A 17,025-nucleotide genomic window follows, 5' to 3' on the forward strand; every position below is an offset into this window, starting at 1 on the left:
GAGCAATCCCAAGACCCGGGGCTGTTGATACATGGTCTGGAGAAGTCAGTGGGAGCGGTCCTTAGCTGTAAGCGTCCTGATCCGTCCCTGCTTCCCCAGTGTGTGCTGCTGTAACCAGCTGTGGATGTTTTGACCTTGTGCAAAAGTATCTGGTGGCCAGTGGTTTAGGTGGAGCTACAGTAGTTGGTAAAAAGACTTCATTTGGTATGAACTCTATTCAAGCTGTAAAATCGGCATGAACAGTTTTAATATTGAGAAAATTTTTGCAGGAAAAAAATGAAGCCAAACATTTTATAAAGCACCTTTCCCAGGTTTTCTGTTTCACTTACTCCCTCACATGCCTGGCTCTCAGGCAGGTTGAATTTTATTACGTATAGCTCTTTAAAAAAATAACTTTAATTTGTTTGTAGGTTGTCAGTACTGCTCATAAATACCCATCCGTCCACCCTGAGACCCGCCATTGGACAGCTCTGACATTTGCTGTGTTGCATGGACATATTCCTGTAGTTCAGGTATTATTGTATTTCCCTACCTGCATCTCATTCTTTTGTTTCTCCTCTTCAGTTCTAATTACATCCATCTCAAACCAGTATCCTCTTGTCATACTCATATTGGTTACTTCTGCTTCTTCTAGAGTGTACTGATATATAATAGACCTATTATATAGCAAATACGGTGTTCAAACCTTAACCAATATGAGGTTTAAATAGGACAATTTCAAAGCAAAGTTGCACCAAAGAAAGTCTGACAACTCCTTGTGCTCCTTCCTGACCACTTGTTTTATATGTTTGCTTATCCATTCATTACACTTTCTTACACTAGAATATTCTAGCAAACACGAAACAGCTGCCTTGGGGGGGGGAGAGGTGGACAACACCCCTTGTGCTGCTCCAAAGCGGGAGAAGCACTCCTTCTCCTTCCCCCATCGAGGTGTCGCGTGGGATGTGCTGGTTCTGTGCTTTGGCATCTCAAAAGTTGACAAGGTTTATTCTTCAAAACAGCAGTGTCTATGGCACGCTTAATGAAGCGCCAAAACTGTGAAGGCCTCAAGACAGAAATGGCCAAGTGGGGGCTGGAGCGCAGGCTCCATTCTGCTCTCCTTGGCCACTTTTGTTTTCAGTGTTGTTGTTATTTACGTGGAAGTGTCCGCGATGGAGATCACAGCTTTTGGACTCACTGCTGCAATTGGTTCTTAAGAATTGCCTTTCTTTTGGCCATGTCTTTATATAAAAGATGGAGGCAATTGAAATCTGATCCATTTTAGGATTGTGCTGGGCTTCTAGAAGACCATGAAGGAAGGATGCTTGTCGGGCTAATTTTCAGTACTTCCATCTTCAGCGCATTACTTCCTAACACTGACCTTGCCCCATTTCCCATTCAGAAGCACTGGGTTACACTTTTTTGGCTCTGAAGTTGGACACTAGTGCTCCTGGTGTCTGGCAGCATAAAATGAGCAAAAAAAGGAATCGGTTTGCCTCTGTGAAACAATGGGCAGAATTTGCATGTCACTTGTCTCCATTGTACCTGGTTTGCAGCTAACAAGAAGCATTAGACTCCCATCCGTCACTGTTCATGAACTCTGAAGACTGTGATACTCCCAGTTGCTCTAAATGGTGAATTTTCTTTCTAGCTGTTGCTGGATGCTGGAGCAAAGGTAGAAGGTTCCTTGGAGCATGGAGAGGAAAATTACTCTGAAACTCCTTTACAGTTGGCAGCAGCTGCTGGTAAGGACTTTCTCCTCCCACTGTAATAAATTCTTCAGTCGGGATCTGTGGTTTAGGTGAGCAAATACTGGATTTTAAAAGAAGTAAAAATGCATCTCTTGACTTGCAGGAAATTTTGAACTGGTCAGTTTGCTGTTGGAGCGAGGAGCTGACCCCATGATAGGAACAATGTACAGGAACGGCATTTCCATGACTCCACAAGGTGACATGAACTCTTTCAGTCAGGCTGCTGCACATGGACACAGGTAGAGTGGGAACAAGTCTAGTGGCATCCTTCAAGTGCTTATTTTTTGCTTGGGTGTCCGGTTTGAGCAGATGGGTGAAAGTTCTGCATGAACGATTGAACATGCCACCAACTGAGCAGAGACGTAAGGCTTTTTGCTAGCATGTGAATTTAACCAGTTGGTGGTACAAGCTGCTTTTTGATATCTGATTTAAAAAAAAAAAAAAGAAGGTGACTCCTCGTGGTGTGTTGCAATGCAGTGGTTGTTAAATGGCAGCTGATGTGACGGCAGAAAGGAATGCCAAAGACATTCCTTCTGAATTTCTTGACGTATTTCTCAGATTTGAGTGAATCGTGTCTGTACTGCTGCAGCCTTAATTTTCTTTGAATAGAGTTTCTGCGTCTGTGTTTACTGTAAAGTCCTGTATGTCTTAATGTTGTATGTATGCTGCAAATTAAAAAAAAAAAGTAATGAAATGAGCACCTGGCATGCATGAACTTGCAACGCTCAGGAGTTGACTGCAGTGTAATGGATTAGTATTATGATCTTCACGTTCCTACTTTTCTGATTGTAGCCATCCAGAGGAACATAGATACAGGTTAGAGACAGTACCTACCGTCTGTTTGCTTAGAGACAAGCTGCCAGTCTAACAACATGCTAACGGCATGTCAGGGCAGGTTCGCGCAACGCTGCCCATCTGGAGCCTGCGAGGGATCCCTGGGACAGAGCGGACAGTTTGGTTATCGGAGTCTCGCGTTCGCTGCTCCGGCCTTGCTGCCAGCTGGCGTGAGTGGAAGCTGTGTGCCTGACGAGGACCCGGGGCTCTCCTCGGCTTGGCTGCTGGCCGTGCATGTTGAGGGCCATGGCTCTTATGTTTCTACCTGTAGGCCGCTCACGCACACTCCTTCCTCCTTCCCTCTCTGCTGCAGATTTCTTTGGGACACGCCATGCCCCGCTGCCACCCCGCGCCGGGGTCTGAGCAGGGCAGGGAGGACGTCGGAGTACGAGGGAGGTGGGACGGGGGCCAGCCTGGTTTCTCTTCTCACAGCTGTGAAACCGAGAGCGACTCTGTTGAGGTTGATGAGGTTACGCTGGTACGAACCTCAGGGCATCGAGTCTCTGAGTTTGGGCTTTGCTATTTGATGGCCCAGTGATGGATCAGTGGCTTTGCAGAGTAGTCCCAGATGTGCTCGAACCTGCCCTGACTGTCCTCGTTGAATGTCTAGCTGCTCCAGCTTTCCCAGACCGCTTTGAGTGTTAATCAAGTGGTGGTGCTTTTGGTAGCTCCAGGCAGCTCCCTTCTCAAGTGACCTCCATGGTGAAAGTCCTGAGAGCTTGTCCAGAGGCACCTCGGCCTTCCCAGATTGTGGGAAGAAGTCCTGAGTCACGTTTGGCTCGTGGGTCTCTGTTCCCACGAGATGCCGCTACTCATGCGACATCTGTACTGTTCCTGTCACGACAGCAGCGTCTTGCAGACGTGGCCCAGGCGATGCAGGTGGGCTAGCAGGAGCGGTGCTTGCCTCGGGACTGCTCTCAGCCGGTCCTGCCATTAATTGGAGTAATTTCCTGGATAGGTGTCCTAACTTGCCACATCGCAGCAAGTATCCCGGGCACAAAGAAAGCCAAGCCGCTGACTCTGCTCTCCCACCCTCTCTTTCCCCCTCCCTCTCTCTGTCGTGCTGTGATTGACAGGAACGTCTTTCGTAAGCTGCTTGCTCAGCCGGAGAAGGAGAAGAGCGATATTCTGTCGCTGGAGGAGATTCTGGCTGAGGGGACGGACTTGCCCGACTCGGCGGCAGCTCCGCTCTGTGCCAGCCGCAACAGCAAGGCCAAGCTGAAAGCCCTGAAGGAGGCCATGTACCACAGCGCCGAGCACGGCTACGTGGATGTGACCATTGACATTCGGAGCATAGGTCAGTCCCGGCACCCTCTCTCCTCTCCCTCCGGGGAGGGACCGCTGTCAGGAACACATCTCTTTTGACGGGCTGTTGCTTAAACCGACCGCAGTTGCACCTTCCTCAGCTCTCGTGGAAGCAGAAGGTGACGGGGGATCTGGCAGGTTCCTGGCCCATTTCAGCTCCACAGCGCAACCCCATTCAGGGGCCGCTGGCACTTTTCTGCAGGACAGTGGTTTCCACCAGCAGCCATCTTCACTGCTGCGTGGCAGAGTTTAAGAGTCCAAATCTTAACCTGGAAGTGCCCCAGGTAAGGCTCTGGGGCGGTGTTCGGCTGCCGTGGGCCACCTCCAACAGCTCCTCTTTTGAACTCTGCAGTAAAGCAGTCCACTGTTAAAAACACCTTTTATTTTCTGAGGTTTGTGAGCCTCTGAGGGCAGGAGCAGGGAACTGGCTTCTTGGTGTGCCAACTCTGCCAATGCAGGGCTTGAACATCATACCAGCCTGCTGGGAAGCCGCTTCTGCCCATGGGGAGGGTGTTTGGGTAGGTTGGAGGGGAATCAGTGTGGTATTTACCATCCCCATTGATTTGCATTCAGTGAGAGAGACCCGAGTGCCCGGCACACCTCTGCCCGCTGCGGTGCTCCAGCCCTGGGGACACGTGGTGTGGGTCAAGGTCTGCAGTGGTCTGAGCGGTGGCTTAGCGGGTGGGCTGAGCAGGCGAAGACCTGGCGACGAATGAGAGGAGAGCGACGGGGCTGTTCTCCAGGCACTAGGCATTTGCTGAAATGGAAGGAAAAACCTTTTGTAGCCAAACACCAGGCTTGCATTTCCTCCCACTCCATTCTGCAAGAGCAGAAACTAGGTCACATCCAGCCTAATGCCTGCAGAGGTACATTAGCTCCATGTGCTTTCTCGCTCAGTGCATGGAAGCAGTTCCCTTTAAGTTCCTGGAGAGTGGTTCTGCCACAACAAACTACTTGGAAAGGCTGATATGCTTAACTTGCCCAGTGCTGTTTAGGGAAAACAGTAATGATCAGGAGAGGACGTGGGGTAGCACTTAAAGAAAGTTTTAAGCTGAAGACCACCAGTTTGTATCCAGGTGGGTAGTGACCAAAATCCTGTTTTTTACCATTTAATGGCTCTCCAGGGCCGCATTCAAACAAATGAGCTAGTGTAAATCTAGTTTCCAAAAGGCTTTTGCATCACAGAGCACCACAGCAATTACCACAAATTGGCAGTCTCAGCAGAGAAGCTGAAGGCTAGATGAGCAGAGAGACCACAGTCTTCTCTTAGTATTTGGAGGAAAGCCTCTGTGCATTAGGTCTGGGATGTCCTGATAACCACCAGCCTTCTCAATTGGGGATAAATAGGAATTTGATTTCTAGGGTTATTTGGCAGCTTTTGCTTAAAATCTTAACTTAAGTACAGGTAAAAAAGCAGAAGGGCACATTCTTCTCTGAAGCTGGGAATATGAGCTCTGTCCTCTGTCCATAGGTGTTCCCTGGACACTGCACACGTGGCTGGAGTCCTTGCGCACGTCCTTCCAGCAGCACAGACGACCCCTCATCCAGTGCTTGCTAAAGGAATTCAAGTCCATTCAGGAAGAAGAGTACACAGAGGAGCTCATCACACAAGGGCTGCCTCTGATGTTTGAGATACTGAAAGCCAGCAAGGTAGGATAAATTACGTGTTTTAAAGAAATCAGCCTCATTCCCATCCCATAAGACACAAAGCTTGTGATACCATTTTTGCGCAGCTGTCCCAAAGCTTGTTTAGACTGTATAGGATTATTATTATTTGTATTATGTACCTCAGGTTTTTTTCCACTGTGGAGGCATGGGTTAAAAACACACAAGCTAATCACATCTCCTGCTAGAACAGCTTAATACTGATGCTAACAGTAAGCTGGAGGGACAACAGAAGCTGATGCATAGTGGTGAAATTAAAGTCAAAAGGGTCACTGCAGTATGGCAAGAGATGTTGATAACCAAAGCGACCCAAAGAGTAACTTTACCCAGCTTGTTTTACAGGACCGTAAAACAAAGCTAATGTTCGTGTTTGCTTTGGATTTCTTTAACATCTCACATGACTTTCTTTTCCCTTCATGTGGGATTTGGACTCTTAAACTTGTGGGGAGACTGGTTTCTACAAGCACAGAACAGGATAATTTTTTTAAAATCTTCTTTGTGAGTGTTTGTACTTGCAGCCTCCCCAGATTTATTCCTTCAGCTGACATTTTCTTAGCCAGACAAATCAGACTAACAAAACCTTTTGAGGGAGGTACCATTGGGTATGCAAGTATAATAGCAAAGGGGATGATCATGGGGGAGGCAAGGAGAGGAAAATGTCTTACCTAGTGAAGGATGGATACTTTCTTTTAAAACATGTTATAACCAACAGTCTCTTCTCTACTGGTCCCTCTGACAGTCAGTTGCTCCCAAGGAATGCCCAGTCAACTTTACTGTTACCAGAAAATCATTTTAGTGATGAAAAGCATCAAAAGGATTTGATTGCTATTCTTTTTCTCATGCAACACAATACATGTTGGTGTGGTCTTCTAATTGTTTAACTGGGAAGTAAGTGACATTTCTCACCCAACTGTATGTGTAACAGCAAGGAGCAAATAATTTTTAGCACCTGCAGCAATAGCCTGAATAATGTGAAAAGGGGAGAGGTTCTGGTGCGGGCGCTCAATACTAAAAGGTTCCAGACTTAGAATAGCTAATGAAAGCCTACATGGATTTATTTCTTGCATCCTGCTGCAAAAGAGGCCTTGGACTACAGTCCCGAGCAGATCCTGAACACTTGTTCCAGCAATTGTTCTGATTTTTGCTCCCGCAAGCCTTCCCTTTGGGATTAGTTTGTACTGGGTGGGTATTTATGGAGAATATTTGAGATAGCTTTTAGGAAGTCATTCCAAATCCTAGGATTTGTAGATTCCTTGTTCTGAACTTGCTTAGGTTAATGTATGTTCACCCAGTAACTACCAGCAAGGTGCTGTTTGGTTTGAAAGCTGATAAAAAACTAATCATATTGAAAACTTAACAGAGATTAAGTTTAGGCCTCGTAATCTAGGATGAGGGATGGCTTTAATTGCTCTTCTCCAGGGTGGCTGAAGCCAAGGCCAGTGATCATTGTTAGTAGAAGTCATTTACGTAGGATTATACCTTTGGGACATGTTAGACTGGGTCTTCCAGAGTCTGTGGTAGGAGACCTGGAAACAAGTAAGACTGCTACCTTCTGCTTTGGGTTCACTTAAAACCTAAAAAGTGGAGGGGTGAAAGGACTGTAGCATGACAAAAACCCCTACACAACAAAGAAGAAATCTGTGCTGATCTTTATTCCTGCCTCTGGGCCTAGGGGAGCTGCCTGTCTTCACTCTTCATGAGCATGCATATTCACAAATAACACACACATACACTGCTTCATATTCTGAGAAAAATAATGAATCATTCTGGGACACTGTAAGGGTTTACAAATTGTCCGCAAATGGCATGAATTATTGCAGCGGTCTTGTCCAAACGGCCTCTCACAAAGCCCTCCCAGACAGAAATGAGGACACACTCTATGCAACCCTTTGGAAGGAATCAAAATAAATTCATTTGTAGGAGAATGAGCCAATAAAAGTTCTCCTTGGTCCCTCTGTAGAAGGCAGCCGAGGAAAGCTGAGATTCAAAGGATCTTCTGTTCCCCTTCTCTGGAAGGGCTGAGGGCTGAGACCATTCTTTATGTATACCCACAGAATGGAAATCCCCTTTAAGAGGTGCAGAAGGGCCGTAACTGTGGTTCACATCCTTCTCTTTCGACAGCAAATTGTGAAGCTCTGCATTTTGTAGAGCTGTGGGGAGAGGAGCTTGATTTGCCCACACAGACATCCTTTTCCCTGTGGGCTGGGAACTTCGAGAGAGATTACGGCTCTTGCTAAACCTCACAGTCTGGCCCAGTACATTTCCTTAATGAGTTTTTCAGGGCAAAAAGTATAAAATAAGCAACTAGGAAGCACAGAGCCACTTAGCGTTTCTTAGCTGATGTAAAACAAGATGTCCCATTTGCTGCATATTGTGATGCTCAGTATAATGTAATTGCATGGCAACTTGCACCTAATAGAAATGGTATTTTGCATTCCTATAAAAAGTTCCAACTATCCCATAGTCTCAGAACAATTTACAAATTTTAATGAGTTGAGACACGGAATAAGATCTTATCCTCCCTTTACGAACAGGGAAACTGAGGTAATTAAAGAGACAGATTTTCAGTGCCTCGTAGAGTGACAGTCTCAGCCTCAGAAGCTGTGACAACCTGGATAAGCCAGACTGCAATTTGTAATTTGAGTAATTTGGCCGGAGAGACTCTCCAAAAATCGCATAGAAACATAGGGCAGGTCTCAAAGTAGAAAGCACACCTTCTGCCCCAACCTTCTACTTTGCACTGTCGGACAAAATGTTCTTGCAGGTTCCCAGGCCATGCAGAAAGGCCAGATACTACAAAAATGAAAAGATTAAAGAAAAAATAACCAATACCCGTACAAGAACACCATCAGATATAAGGAGTCCCTTTTGTCTTACAGATGTTTTTTAAAATGCCTGTTCCTAAAAGGTCCAGATGTGAGGGTTTATGTGGGAGCTCTGCCACCAGCCAGCACTGGTGTCCATCAGGGTGGCACTCCACTCCTGTTTATGTGCTGGGACACTGGACAGTAGAAATAAAAATAAAATTTGCAGAAGTTCTGATGCTGGAACACAGAACGGCAACAAAAATTGGCAAACCAGGCAAAACTGCAGAGCTGAAGTCCCTAGTTTTATTGCCCCTCTTCAAGCTGTGAAATAAGCGGGGAAGAACAGTGAGTAGATTGCACGTCGGTTGTTCGCTGCTGCACTAAAGCCCTGGAGGAAGACTTCCAAAAGCACAAATGAAGGTTCAATACCCAGCTCCTGGCATCTTCCAGTGGGACGGGGCGCTTTCATTTCCTTTCATGCCTTTAAATGTCTTTATCAGCTACACCATTGAGAATTGGATGGCGAGTGGAGAAGTGGCAGTATTTCCATGCTGGCGAGGCAGAGCTGCGAGAACAGGCAGAGAATCACTCTGCACTTGCTCCCCCCGCGGTTCCTGCTGTCATGTAGTGTGCTTGGGTCATTACCAAACCAAAGACCAGAGATAAGGTGCTCTGGAGAAAGCAGCATCAGTGGAAAGGACACGGAGAGCTCGGTTTAAGGCACTTTCCAAAGAGCAAGCAAAACTCAAACCAGGAAAGCTCCGACGCTAAAAATGTCAACGACGTGGTGGTGGATTTGGGCCACCAGATGAGGAGGAAAGGCGCTGCCATTTCGGGATGGATTGAATCTCTGTGGCAGACAAGCATGCAAACATAGCCTGCTAGAAGTGGTTTGGACAAGGCTGCGTGAGAAAAGCCGGAGAGACACTTCTGGGAGCAAGTAGCCCTGAGCTAAACTTGAGCTGCTGCGTAGAGCAGAGTTGAGTCCCTCAAAGCTAAGATGACAGGGGAGATCTTGTTACAGAAGAAGGATAGGAGGATGCAGCTGAATTTCTGCCTGTTGGAATCTGTGTTGTGCTCTTTGTGGCCTGGGGAAACCCCCGAACTTCTCACTGGGAGCTCTCCTTTGCCTCCAGACGAGCTTGACGTTTGCTTTGCCTGAGCTTGGCTCTGAGCTGGATTCCCCTCCTGCCCCATGTCAGAGGACCATATTTGCCTGAGGAGTGGATATGCTTGAGGGCTGCCCACAGCTCAGAGATTGCCCCCCTCCGCGCCAAATAGCGAGTTTTAAAAGAGCTGCGTGGAGGCTGCACCTAGATCTGCGGTCTTGTAGTGCCCGAGGTGGGGCTTGCAGGTCAGCTCTTCCATTTTTGCAGGGAGGTTCTCTTGAGGATAACGTGCTGAACGTGCAGGATGCTTCTCTGTCCTCTGTCTATGAAAATCCTGGAGCTGTTTCAGTTTGATCTTGACATTTCCACAACCTGAAAAGAGAGAGACTCAAAACCACAGCCTTGGAAGTTAAACACATCTGGCCTTTGGAGGAGGCTGGTTTTAGATTTCCACTCTGGAGCTCAGCGTGAGCTTGAATTGTCATTAAAATCACCCAGCTCCATCCATGCAGATGAGCCAGCACTGTTGCTGGTAGTACGAGGTTATGAGCCAGTTTCATCCACTGCTGTTTCTGCGTACAGCAATTGACATCAGATTGTCCTTGGCCTAGTGTTTTGAGGAAAAACACAATCTTTTAATTCCAAATAATCTCTCTTACAGCTTTCTCCCTTCCCCTCGCAGTATGGGCAAGGAGCTGCTATTTGCCATTACTTTGGATCCTTTGTGGGCACACATCACTGAATTGCGTGTTAGTCCACACGTGCATTGAGCGCACGTGCTGAACCGTTGTCTGAAGCTCCATCTGACACCAGAGGTGCTTCACACCAGGAAAACTTGGCTTAGGACTACGAGTATTCCTGCTAGTGTATTGTCCAAGACAAAATCAGCTTGAAAAGTCATGGGAGGGGCCCTTCATTCCCATTCCTCAGTTGTGTTCTGCAGCTTTCTCTTCATCCTTCCCATCAGTTTCTGTCAGTGACAAGGTCATTTATTTTAAAATTTAGCCCATTAGCGAGGTGTCGATCACACTGTTCAGCCAGGCTTGTTGAAAGGTGCAGGAAACTACTTTGCAAAGATGTTTCCTCAGAATTTAAAATTCCTACAGAGTTTCCCAACCTCTACAAATGCACCTATAGACAGCTGAAGAAACCTGCAGGAGTGCAGAGGCTGTTTTGGAAGGCTGAGCTTTTTGAGTAACAGCCATCAGTCTGGTGTTGACAGTTATTGAGAACAAATAACAATTCAAAACAATAACCAGTTTTTAAAATTCCAAAAGGATTAAGGCATGTGGGTATCTTGAGAAACCTAGCCTATACAGTTTAAAAGCTAAAGCACTCTTTCAGCAGTAACTCAGCAACTTGGAATCCAAAATCTCTTAGAAAGTAAAGTCTGGAGGTTTTTTTTTAATACATCTTTTCAGAAATAGCAGCATGTAGCCTCTGTCACAGATGCAGTAACTACTGACAAAAAAATTTCACATCTCCAACAAAGAGAAAGCAGCAGGAATGGCTGAAACACCTGCCTGCTCTGTTGCGGCAAAATGTTCAGAAGCTGAAGCTTGAGATGGGCATCCTGTTTCTTTATTGCTATGGTCTTTCTGGATTTAATTCCTCTAAAACAAATGTCGGGAGAGGTTCCTCAGAGAATGTCAACAGACTCAGCTCGTGCGTCTGTTCTACAAAGTCCGGGCACGGTGGTCGCAAACATCAGCTTTCCCCCAAGGTCTGCACGTGACCTAGAAAGTGGCACTGCTAGAAAATTCCCCTTTTTGTCCCTTGCTTCATGATGGGCTGAAATGAATATTTAAGATGAGCTTGAGTGAAACCGTGTTTTGCTGTATGAAGCCAGACTACCCTGTTCTGCAGGAAGGGCTTAGGGGAGAGGGGAGAGGTGAACCCTCTGCGGCGCTCGGCTCCTAGAGGAAAGCCCTCCCTTGGGAGAGTGCTGTGCGTGTTTCTCTTGCCTGGAGACAGATCAGGAAAGACCCCTCTTTGCTGGGTGAGATTTTACTTCCTTATTAAACTGCTTTTCAACAGAAAATTGAGGTTTTACTATAATGACAGGTTTCATTAGAATATTTGTTCTCCACATAATATTTTGCCTTTCTTGAAAAAATTAACACCTGAAAATGGAATATTTTGGCTGATGACTGAAATACTTTAAGTGAAGAAAAATGTGGACTTTCTGCAGAGGAGACAGACACACCAAAACCTGCACTAAAAATAACACTGAAGACCTCCAGGATGCTAAAGTGCCCGCTTACAGGTTCTGTGAGTGGTTAATGCCCTTCTGTGTGTCAGCTAGTGCCCAGCCTGCGCTTGGTGATTGATCTTTTGGCTGGGACTTTGAGTGATTTCATAAGGCGGGTTTCACTGTTCTCAAGTAATTGCAGCAATCTGTAACGTTGCCCATTATCATTTGTAGTAATTCTGTGTCTGAACAGTTCAGAGTAACCAGGACGCAAGTTATCCACACATGTACGTCGTGCATTCTCCATGTGAGATGGGAACGCCAGGTACCGAGCGGCATGTTAATAACAGACTGTTAATTCTGTCTCGTGTTTTCGTAACGCAGATTCAGCTTTGTACTAACACAGGTTTGATTTTTTTTCTACCCTCTGTCTGCCTTCTAAAATGTTTCCCTGCCAGAGGCAGGAGCCATTTCTTCATTTACAATAAATAAATGCCATGGATGTGACACCTGCCCTTTTCTGGGCTCTCACCCAGGGATTAGACTGTGCCTGGGGATCCGAGCTTTTTACATACAATGCACAGCTGTGATATAAAGAGCCTTTTGAAAGGGAGGCTTGGCAGCTTTCCCAGAAGCTAACTGAAGGGTCCATTTGTGCCTTACCTGTGATTAATTCTTTTCTGTTTGTATTTGCAGTGGAAGGACTTGAGCCCGCCACTAACAAAACCCATTTTGTTACGCAGTTCACTGCCTCTAACTGTATCTCCAACCTCTGGGGCTTCCCTACCTTTGCAGCTGTTGACTAATATTAATTATGTGTATGCTGTTTAATCATCTAGGAGTGACCCTTTAAAGTGGCATTTAATCAGTTTTGAGGCAGCTGGCAAAAGTGAATTATGCTAGAGGACCGTAGTGGAAACACCTAGGCAAGGATGGAAAAGGTTCAGAGAGAGGGCGAAGAAAGTCTCGTAGAGTTTGGGTGCTCAGGGATGGGGTTCTGCAAAAAGCCCCCTCTCTTGCTTCACTCTTTATCGGCTCTTTCTCGGAAGAAGGGAGCATAAACAGAGAAATAATTCAAGAACATCCCAGTGTATCGTGGAAGGAAGTTCATGGATGAGTCCTCAATGGGCTTGGGGTATCCTGAGACTCCACCACTGCTGGAACAGCTGCCGGGGACCACATGTGAAATGGGTGACTGGAAGCGGCGCTTCTGCTGCTCTGCGTTTAGCAGAGAGCTGGGTCATTCCGGCATCCTCAGGACCAGAGAGAGAAAAGATACTTTTGCCAGCACCCCCATTCCCTGAGCAGCATGGTTTCTCTGCTTGAGGGGGGAGAGATGTGTATTGACAGGCAGACACTGAGCCCAAAAGAGTAAGTGTGATTTTTCTGCTTAACATAATGAGCTTTTGGCTTTGGAGCTTTGTGGTAGAGGAATTTGAGGGCCTGGCACGCTTAGGTTAAACTGGCATTAATGGGGCTGAACTGGTGAGAATGACATCAATAGAGGGAAACCCCAAAGTAGTGCTTGGGATTTGAGAGGCAAAGAAAAGCAGCCTAACTTGTTACCACTGTAGAGGGCAGCCACGGGGAGGTGGTGGGATATCTATAGGCCAGTGAGGAGAACTAAGGAGTGGGTTTTGAGCAGTCCAGAGATGTGGTGTGGGAATGGGGGAGCCTGTGAAGAAGAGGCAGCTGAAGCAAAGTGTGGTCAGAGAAGAACAAAGCTTTAGCCTAACTGCTGAATCCAACCCGAGTTTTCCCCTTGAGAGTTTGGAGCATAGCCGCCAAGATGACACATATCTTCCACAAGTACTGGAGAGAACTGGCTGTGTATTTCCCAGCTATGTCCAGTACCTTGTAGGACCATGTCCCAGAATGGCTAGACTGGGTTGAACTGGGTAAGCTGGAATGGAGCAAGCTCTCCCAGGGTATGTGCCAAAGTCTGGAGGAGCCTTTCCTGAGTCCTGCCACAGACAGTCATCAGACTGACATTCAGGAAAAAATAATCCTGCACTCTCCACCCAGGTCTTCACCTCTTTTCAGATCAATTGGCTAGTCACCTCTGCTCCAGCAACTTGAAAACCTTCAGCTTTGCTTCAAAAGAATTTATTAATTCCCCTCGCAGCTCAAGTGCATTCACCAGGAGTGGGGAATTCCTTTAGATCTCTGCTGAAGAATGCTTTTAAGTCAGGAGACCGCTTGTATCTACAAAGCAAAGTTGCTTGCTCACCAACCAACTCTGCTGGAAGCACCGTCTCCCTCAGAAGATTCACTGTTGTTCCCTGTTCCCTCTTGCCTATCTGTAAACTACCCCATAGCTAGGTAAATATTTTTATTATATCCTATGCCAAGCTTTCTTCCCCCTCCCACAGTAGAAGATGCGCATCAGCTCCCTTTGACTGTGAATGAACGCCCATGTCTGAAAGGAAGCTGGCCTCGCACATCCTGGCACAATGTTTTTCAACATCAAACTATAGCAAGAAAACAAACTTCGGTTTGCTCCTCAAGTGTTAGTATTGTTGCCCACAACTGCTGCAGCGAGCTCTTACAGCTCTTATTTCACAGTCAGCTGGTAGGGTGATAGGATAAATGGGGAAGAATTATCCCATTTGGGATGGATGTGGTAACCAGGACAGCTTCTGAGCTTCCCAGTGTGGGCACTGTGCGAAGGGGAAGGTTGGATAGGCTGGACATGTCCTCCTCTCTGCCAGAGCAATGCTGGTGCCCCAGGTTGTGGACTCTTGCAGTTGTTCCCAGTTACTTCACAGGCAGCCCAGCTCAGCCTGCTCCAAGAGTAGGATTTGGCTTTAAAAAGTCAATTTTTTCCCCAGCCACCCAGTCGCAGGCAAAGCATCCCTTTTCTCTCTCCTCTTTGCTGCCTCTTTCTGCCTGGTTTCTTGGTAAAAGCCAGCAGAGGCTCTGCGGGGAGCAGATCCAGGGCCACAGCCATGTAAGCTTGGCTGTGTGTGGGGTGGGGCGGGAAGCGAGCTTGCTCTGCTGTACTAGCTCACCGCTCCCCTCCCGGTGTCTCGGGGAGAAAACTTGCTGCTCTTTGTTAGCAATGACTCTAAATGAGCACATGCTTCACCTTTCTAGCTGAGCACATTTTTTGGCCTTTCGGTGGCATGCGTTCTAAGTATTTAATGTTATCGACAGAAGCCAAAGGTCTCCAACCTCCTCTCTGCCAAATGAGATCGGTGTCCTGCACTGGAGGTCTGAGCTCCGCAATGCATCGAGCCACTGTCTGTCTGATGGCCCTGCTTTCTTTGATGTGCTGATCCTAAGGTCTCTTTTCTCTTTGTCCCATCTCTGTTCTGTGTCTCAGGGTTTTTAAGTATCTCTCATGAGAATGTATCACATCTTGAGCTAATTAGAGCTTAGTTTACACCAGGTTTTTCACAGGCTTGTGGGCAGTCAGTAGCAAGGTGGCTTTATAATGGGCTTGTGTCTGCACACCACAGGGTTCGTGCCCCGTTGGTGACCCAGGGAGCTGGCAGCACCTCGCGTGCGTAGGCAGGCTCCCATGGGGTTGTCCGCATTCGCGACCCGTTCATCACGTTGTTGGAGTTAGGAGCAAGGATCATCCTCTCCCACCTGCGTGACTGGGTTTGGCCCGTTATTCCCCAGTCTCGGTGCACCTGGACATCCTGGTACGCGGTGCTGTGGCTCGGACTGGTGAGTGAGACCTCCAGCTCCTAATGAGGCACTGGGAGATCAATACCCAGATCTTCCATCAGTGCATTGCCATAGCCAGCCCAGAAGGAGGAGATGCACCGTCTTTATTGATGTATATGTGTGTTTTTAAAAAGCTATTGCCTGGCACAGCTGTAGCTGGGACTGGTGAGTTCGTGGACCCACTAAAACCTCAGCGGCACAGACAGGACCTGTGCAACCCAGCAGATTTGAGAGGGAGCTGCCAGTAGCTATCCTCTTTAGTGCAGTTACTCTGCTTTTATTCACTGCGGGTAAAGGTGAGCATTGCTCTTCCAATTATGCCTCTCCTCTCCAGAAGCTTCCCTCTGCTCTGAACCACAGAATTATCCCCATCCTCTGTTGCATTTACTGACTTCTTAGCATCTGCCGGATCCAACTGGGAGCTGCCCTGCTGGTAATCGGCATCCCCCCGGACACACTCCTCCCTGGCTGACTCAGTCGGCCGCCGTGCTTCGGCACAGCCCTTCCGAGCAGAGAAGCAATTGCTCTTTCTGCCCTGTCTGTCTAGAGCTCTCCCCCCAAGCCCTCCCGGCAGCTGAGTCACTTCCTTCTTTAAATCTGGCCTTAAATCTTCCTTTTCTCTTTGCTCTGTGATTCACTCCCTTTGTGAAGTGCTTTGCAGAGCTCCGGCTGGAAGATGTTGAACAGAGAGACGCTGCCGGTGTGAGACGTCCTCCTTGTCTCAGAGCCACAGCGGTGAGCCCCTCTCCAAGGGCTGGTCCCTGCGTTGTGCTAAATGGTGTCTCTTCATATCAGTATTTCTCTTATCTTAGCGTTTCTTTCAACGCTACATCTGACGTAGTACTAGGAGCCAACTCCTGCCTGTGGGCGAGCGCATGTAATTTCCTTTGACATCCGCGTGTGCCTGTGAGGGCACAGCTCTACCCTTTCCCACCCCATTTGATTAGATTCAGTAAGGGAGTCATTACAGGATCTCTGCCACTCCTCCTCGTCCCTTGTGGGATTTAAGGAGCACTGCTGTTAGAACTGAGCTGAAATGTGCTCGGAGAAAGGAAAGCTTCAATTTCTGCTCTATAAGCCTGGAGATATTTCTAGTATAACAACTACACTCCTCAAATTTTTATATTAAGATTTTTTTCTTTTTTTGTCCCTCACCTGCTTATTTCCTTGGCCTTGGACCCTCTTATATTTAAGTGCCTCGCCTTTTCACAGTTTCCTGGTGTGGAAGAGGGTCACGAACCAACAGGGTATTTAAAAGATGTCATCATGAATTAGCCATGTGGCACAGTTGAACTTGGCTAGACCTGCTCCGGTTATCAGCAAAGCACAGGATAAAATTTGCCAAAGCTTTTAAATCCTGCTTTCAGCTGTGACTTAGGTAGTTAAGCACTAAATCCATTTCACTACCCTTGCAGCTTAGGCATACGAATACTCAAGTTGCTTAGGCACTTAGGAAAGTGTCCTGCTGGTGCCTTGCCCCCGGGGTCTGGGCAGAAATGGGTAAGGCCAGGGACCAGACCTGGTTCTGTGAAGGTCTGGTGGCTTCCACAGGACAGGGGTGCCCAGGCCAGTGCCAGTGGTGTAAAAGCACGTTAATGAAACATTTGGGATTGAATGAGGAGATTCAGTGGCAGACTGTGATGCTTCAGTCACTCTGTAAGGGAGGGTCTGTTTGTGAGACTGTTGCATTCAGGCTGCGCAGCTGTATC

At 47.3% G+C, this 17,025-nt stretch overlaps 1 protein-coding gene across 6 annotated transcripts in view; it reads left to right on the top strand.

Moving 5' to 3' along the window:
• The window catches only part of ABTB3 (ankyrin repeat and BTB domain containing 3), a 192,916-nt gene that overhangs the window by 150,088 nt on the left and 25,803 nt on the right, over window positions 1-17,025 (top strand). For 3 of the 6 annotated variants that reach the window (XM_052789751.1, XM_052789752.1, XM_052789749.1), the window contains 6 exons: window positions 411-512; window positions 1,631-1,724; window positions 1,834-1,969; window positions 2,523-2,546; window positions 3,641-3,861; window positions 5,341-5,519. In XM_052789751.1, the coding sequence (XP_052645711.1) occupies window positions 411-512; window positions 1,631-1,724; window positions 1,834-1,969; window positions 2,523-2,546; window positions 3,641-3,861; window positions 5,341-5,519 (756 nt within the window). The remainder of the gene's footprint in view (window positions 1-410; window positions 513-1,630; window positions 1,725-1,833; window positions 1,970-2,522; window positions 2,547-3,640; window positions 3,862-5,340; window positions 5,520-17,025) is intronic. The other 3 variants (XM_052789753.1, XM_052789754.1, XM_052789750.1) reach the window with 2 other exon arrangements.

Source organism: Harpia harpyja, chromosome 6 (genome assembly GCF_026419915.1).
Source record: "Harpia harpyja isolate bHarHar1 chromosome 6, bHarHar1 primary haplotype, whole genome shotgun sequence".
Classification (NCBI taxonomy): domain Eukaryota; kingdom Metazoa; phylum Chordata; class Aves; order Accipitriformes; family Accipitridae; genus Harpia; species Harpia harpyja.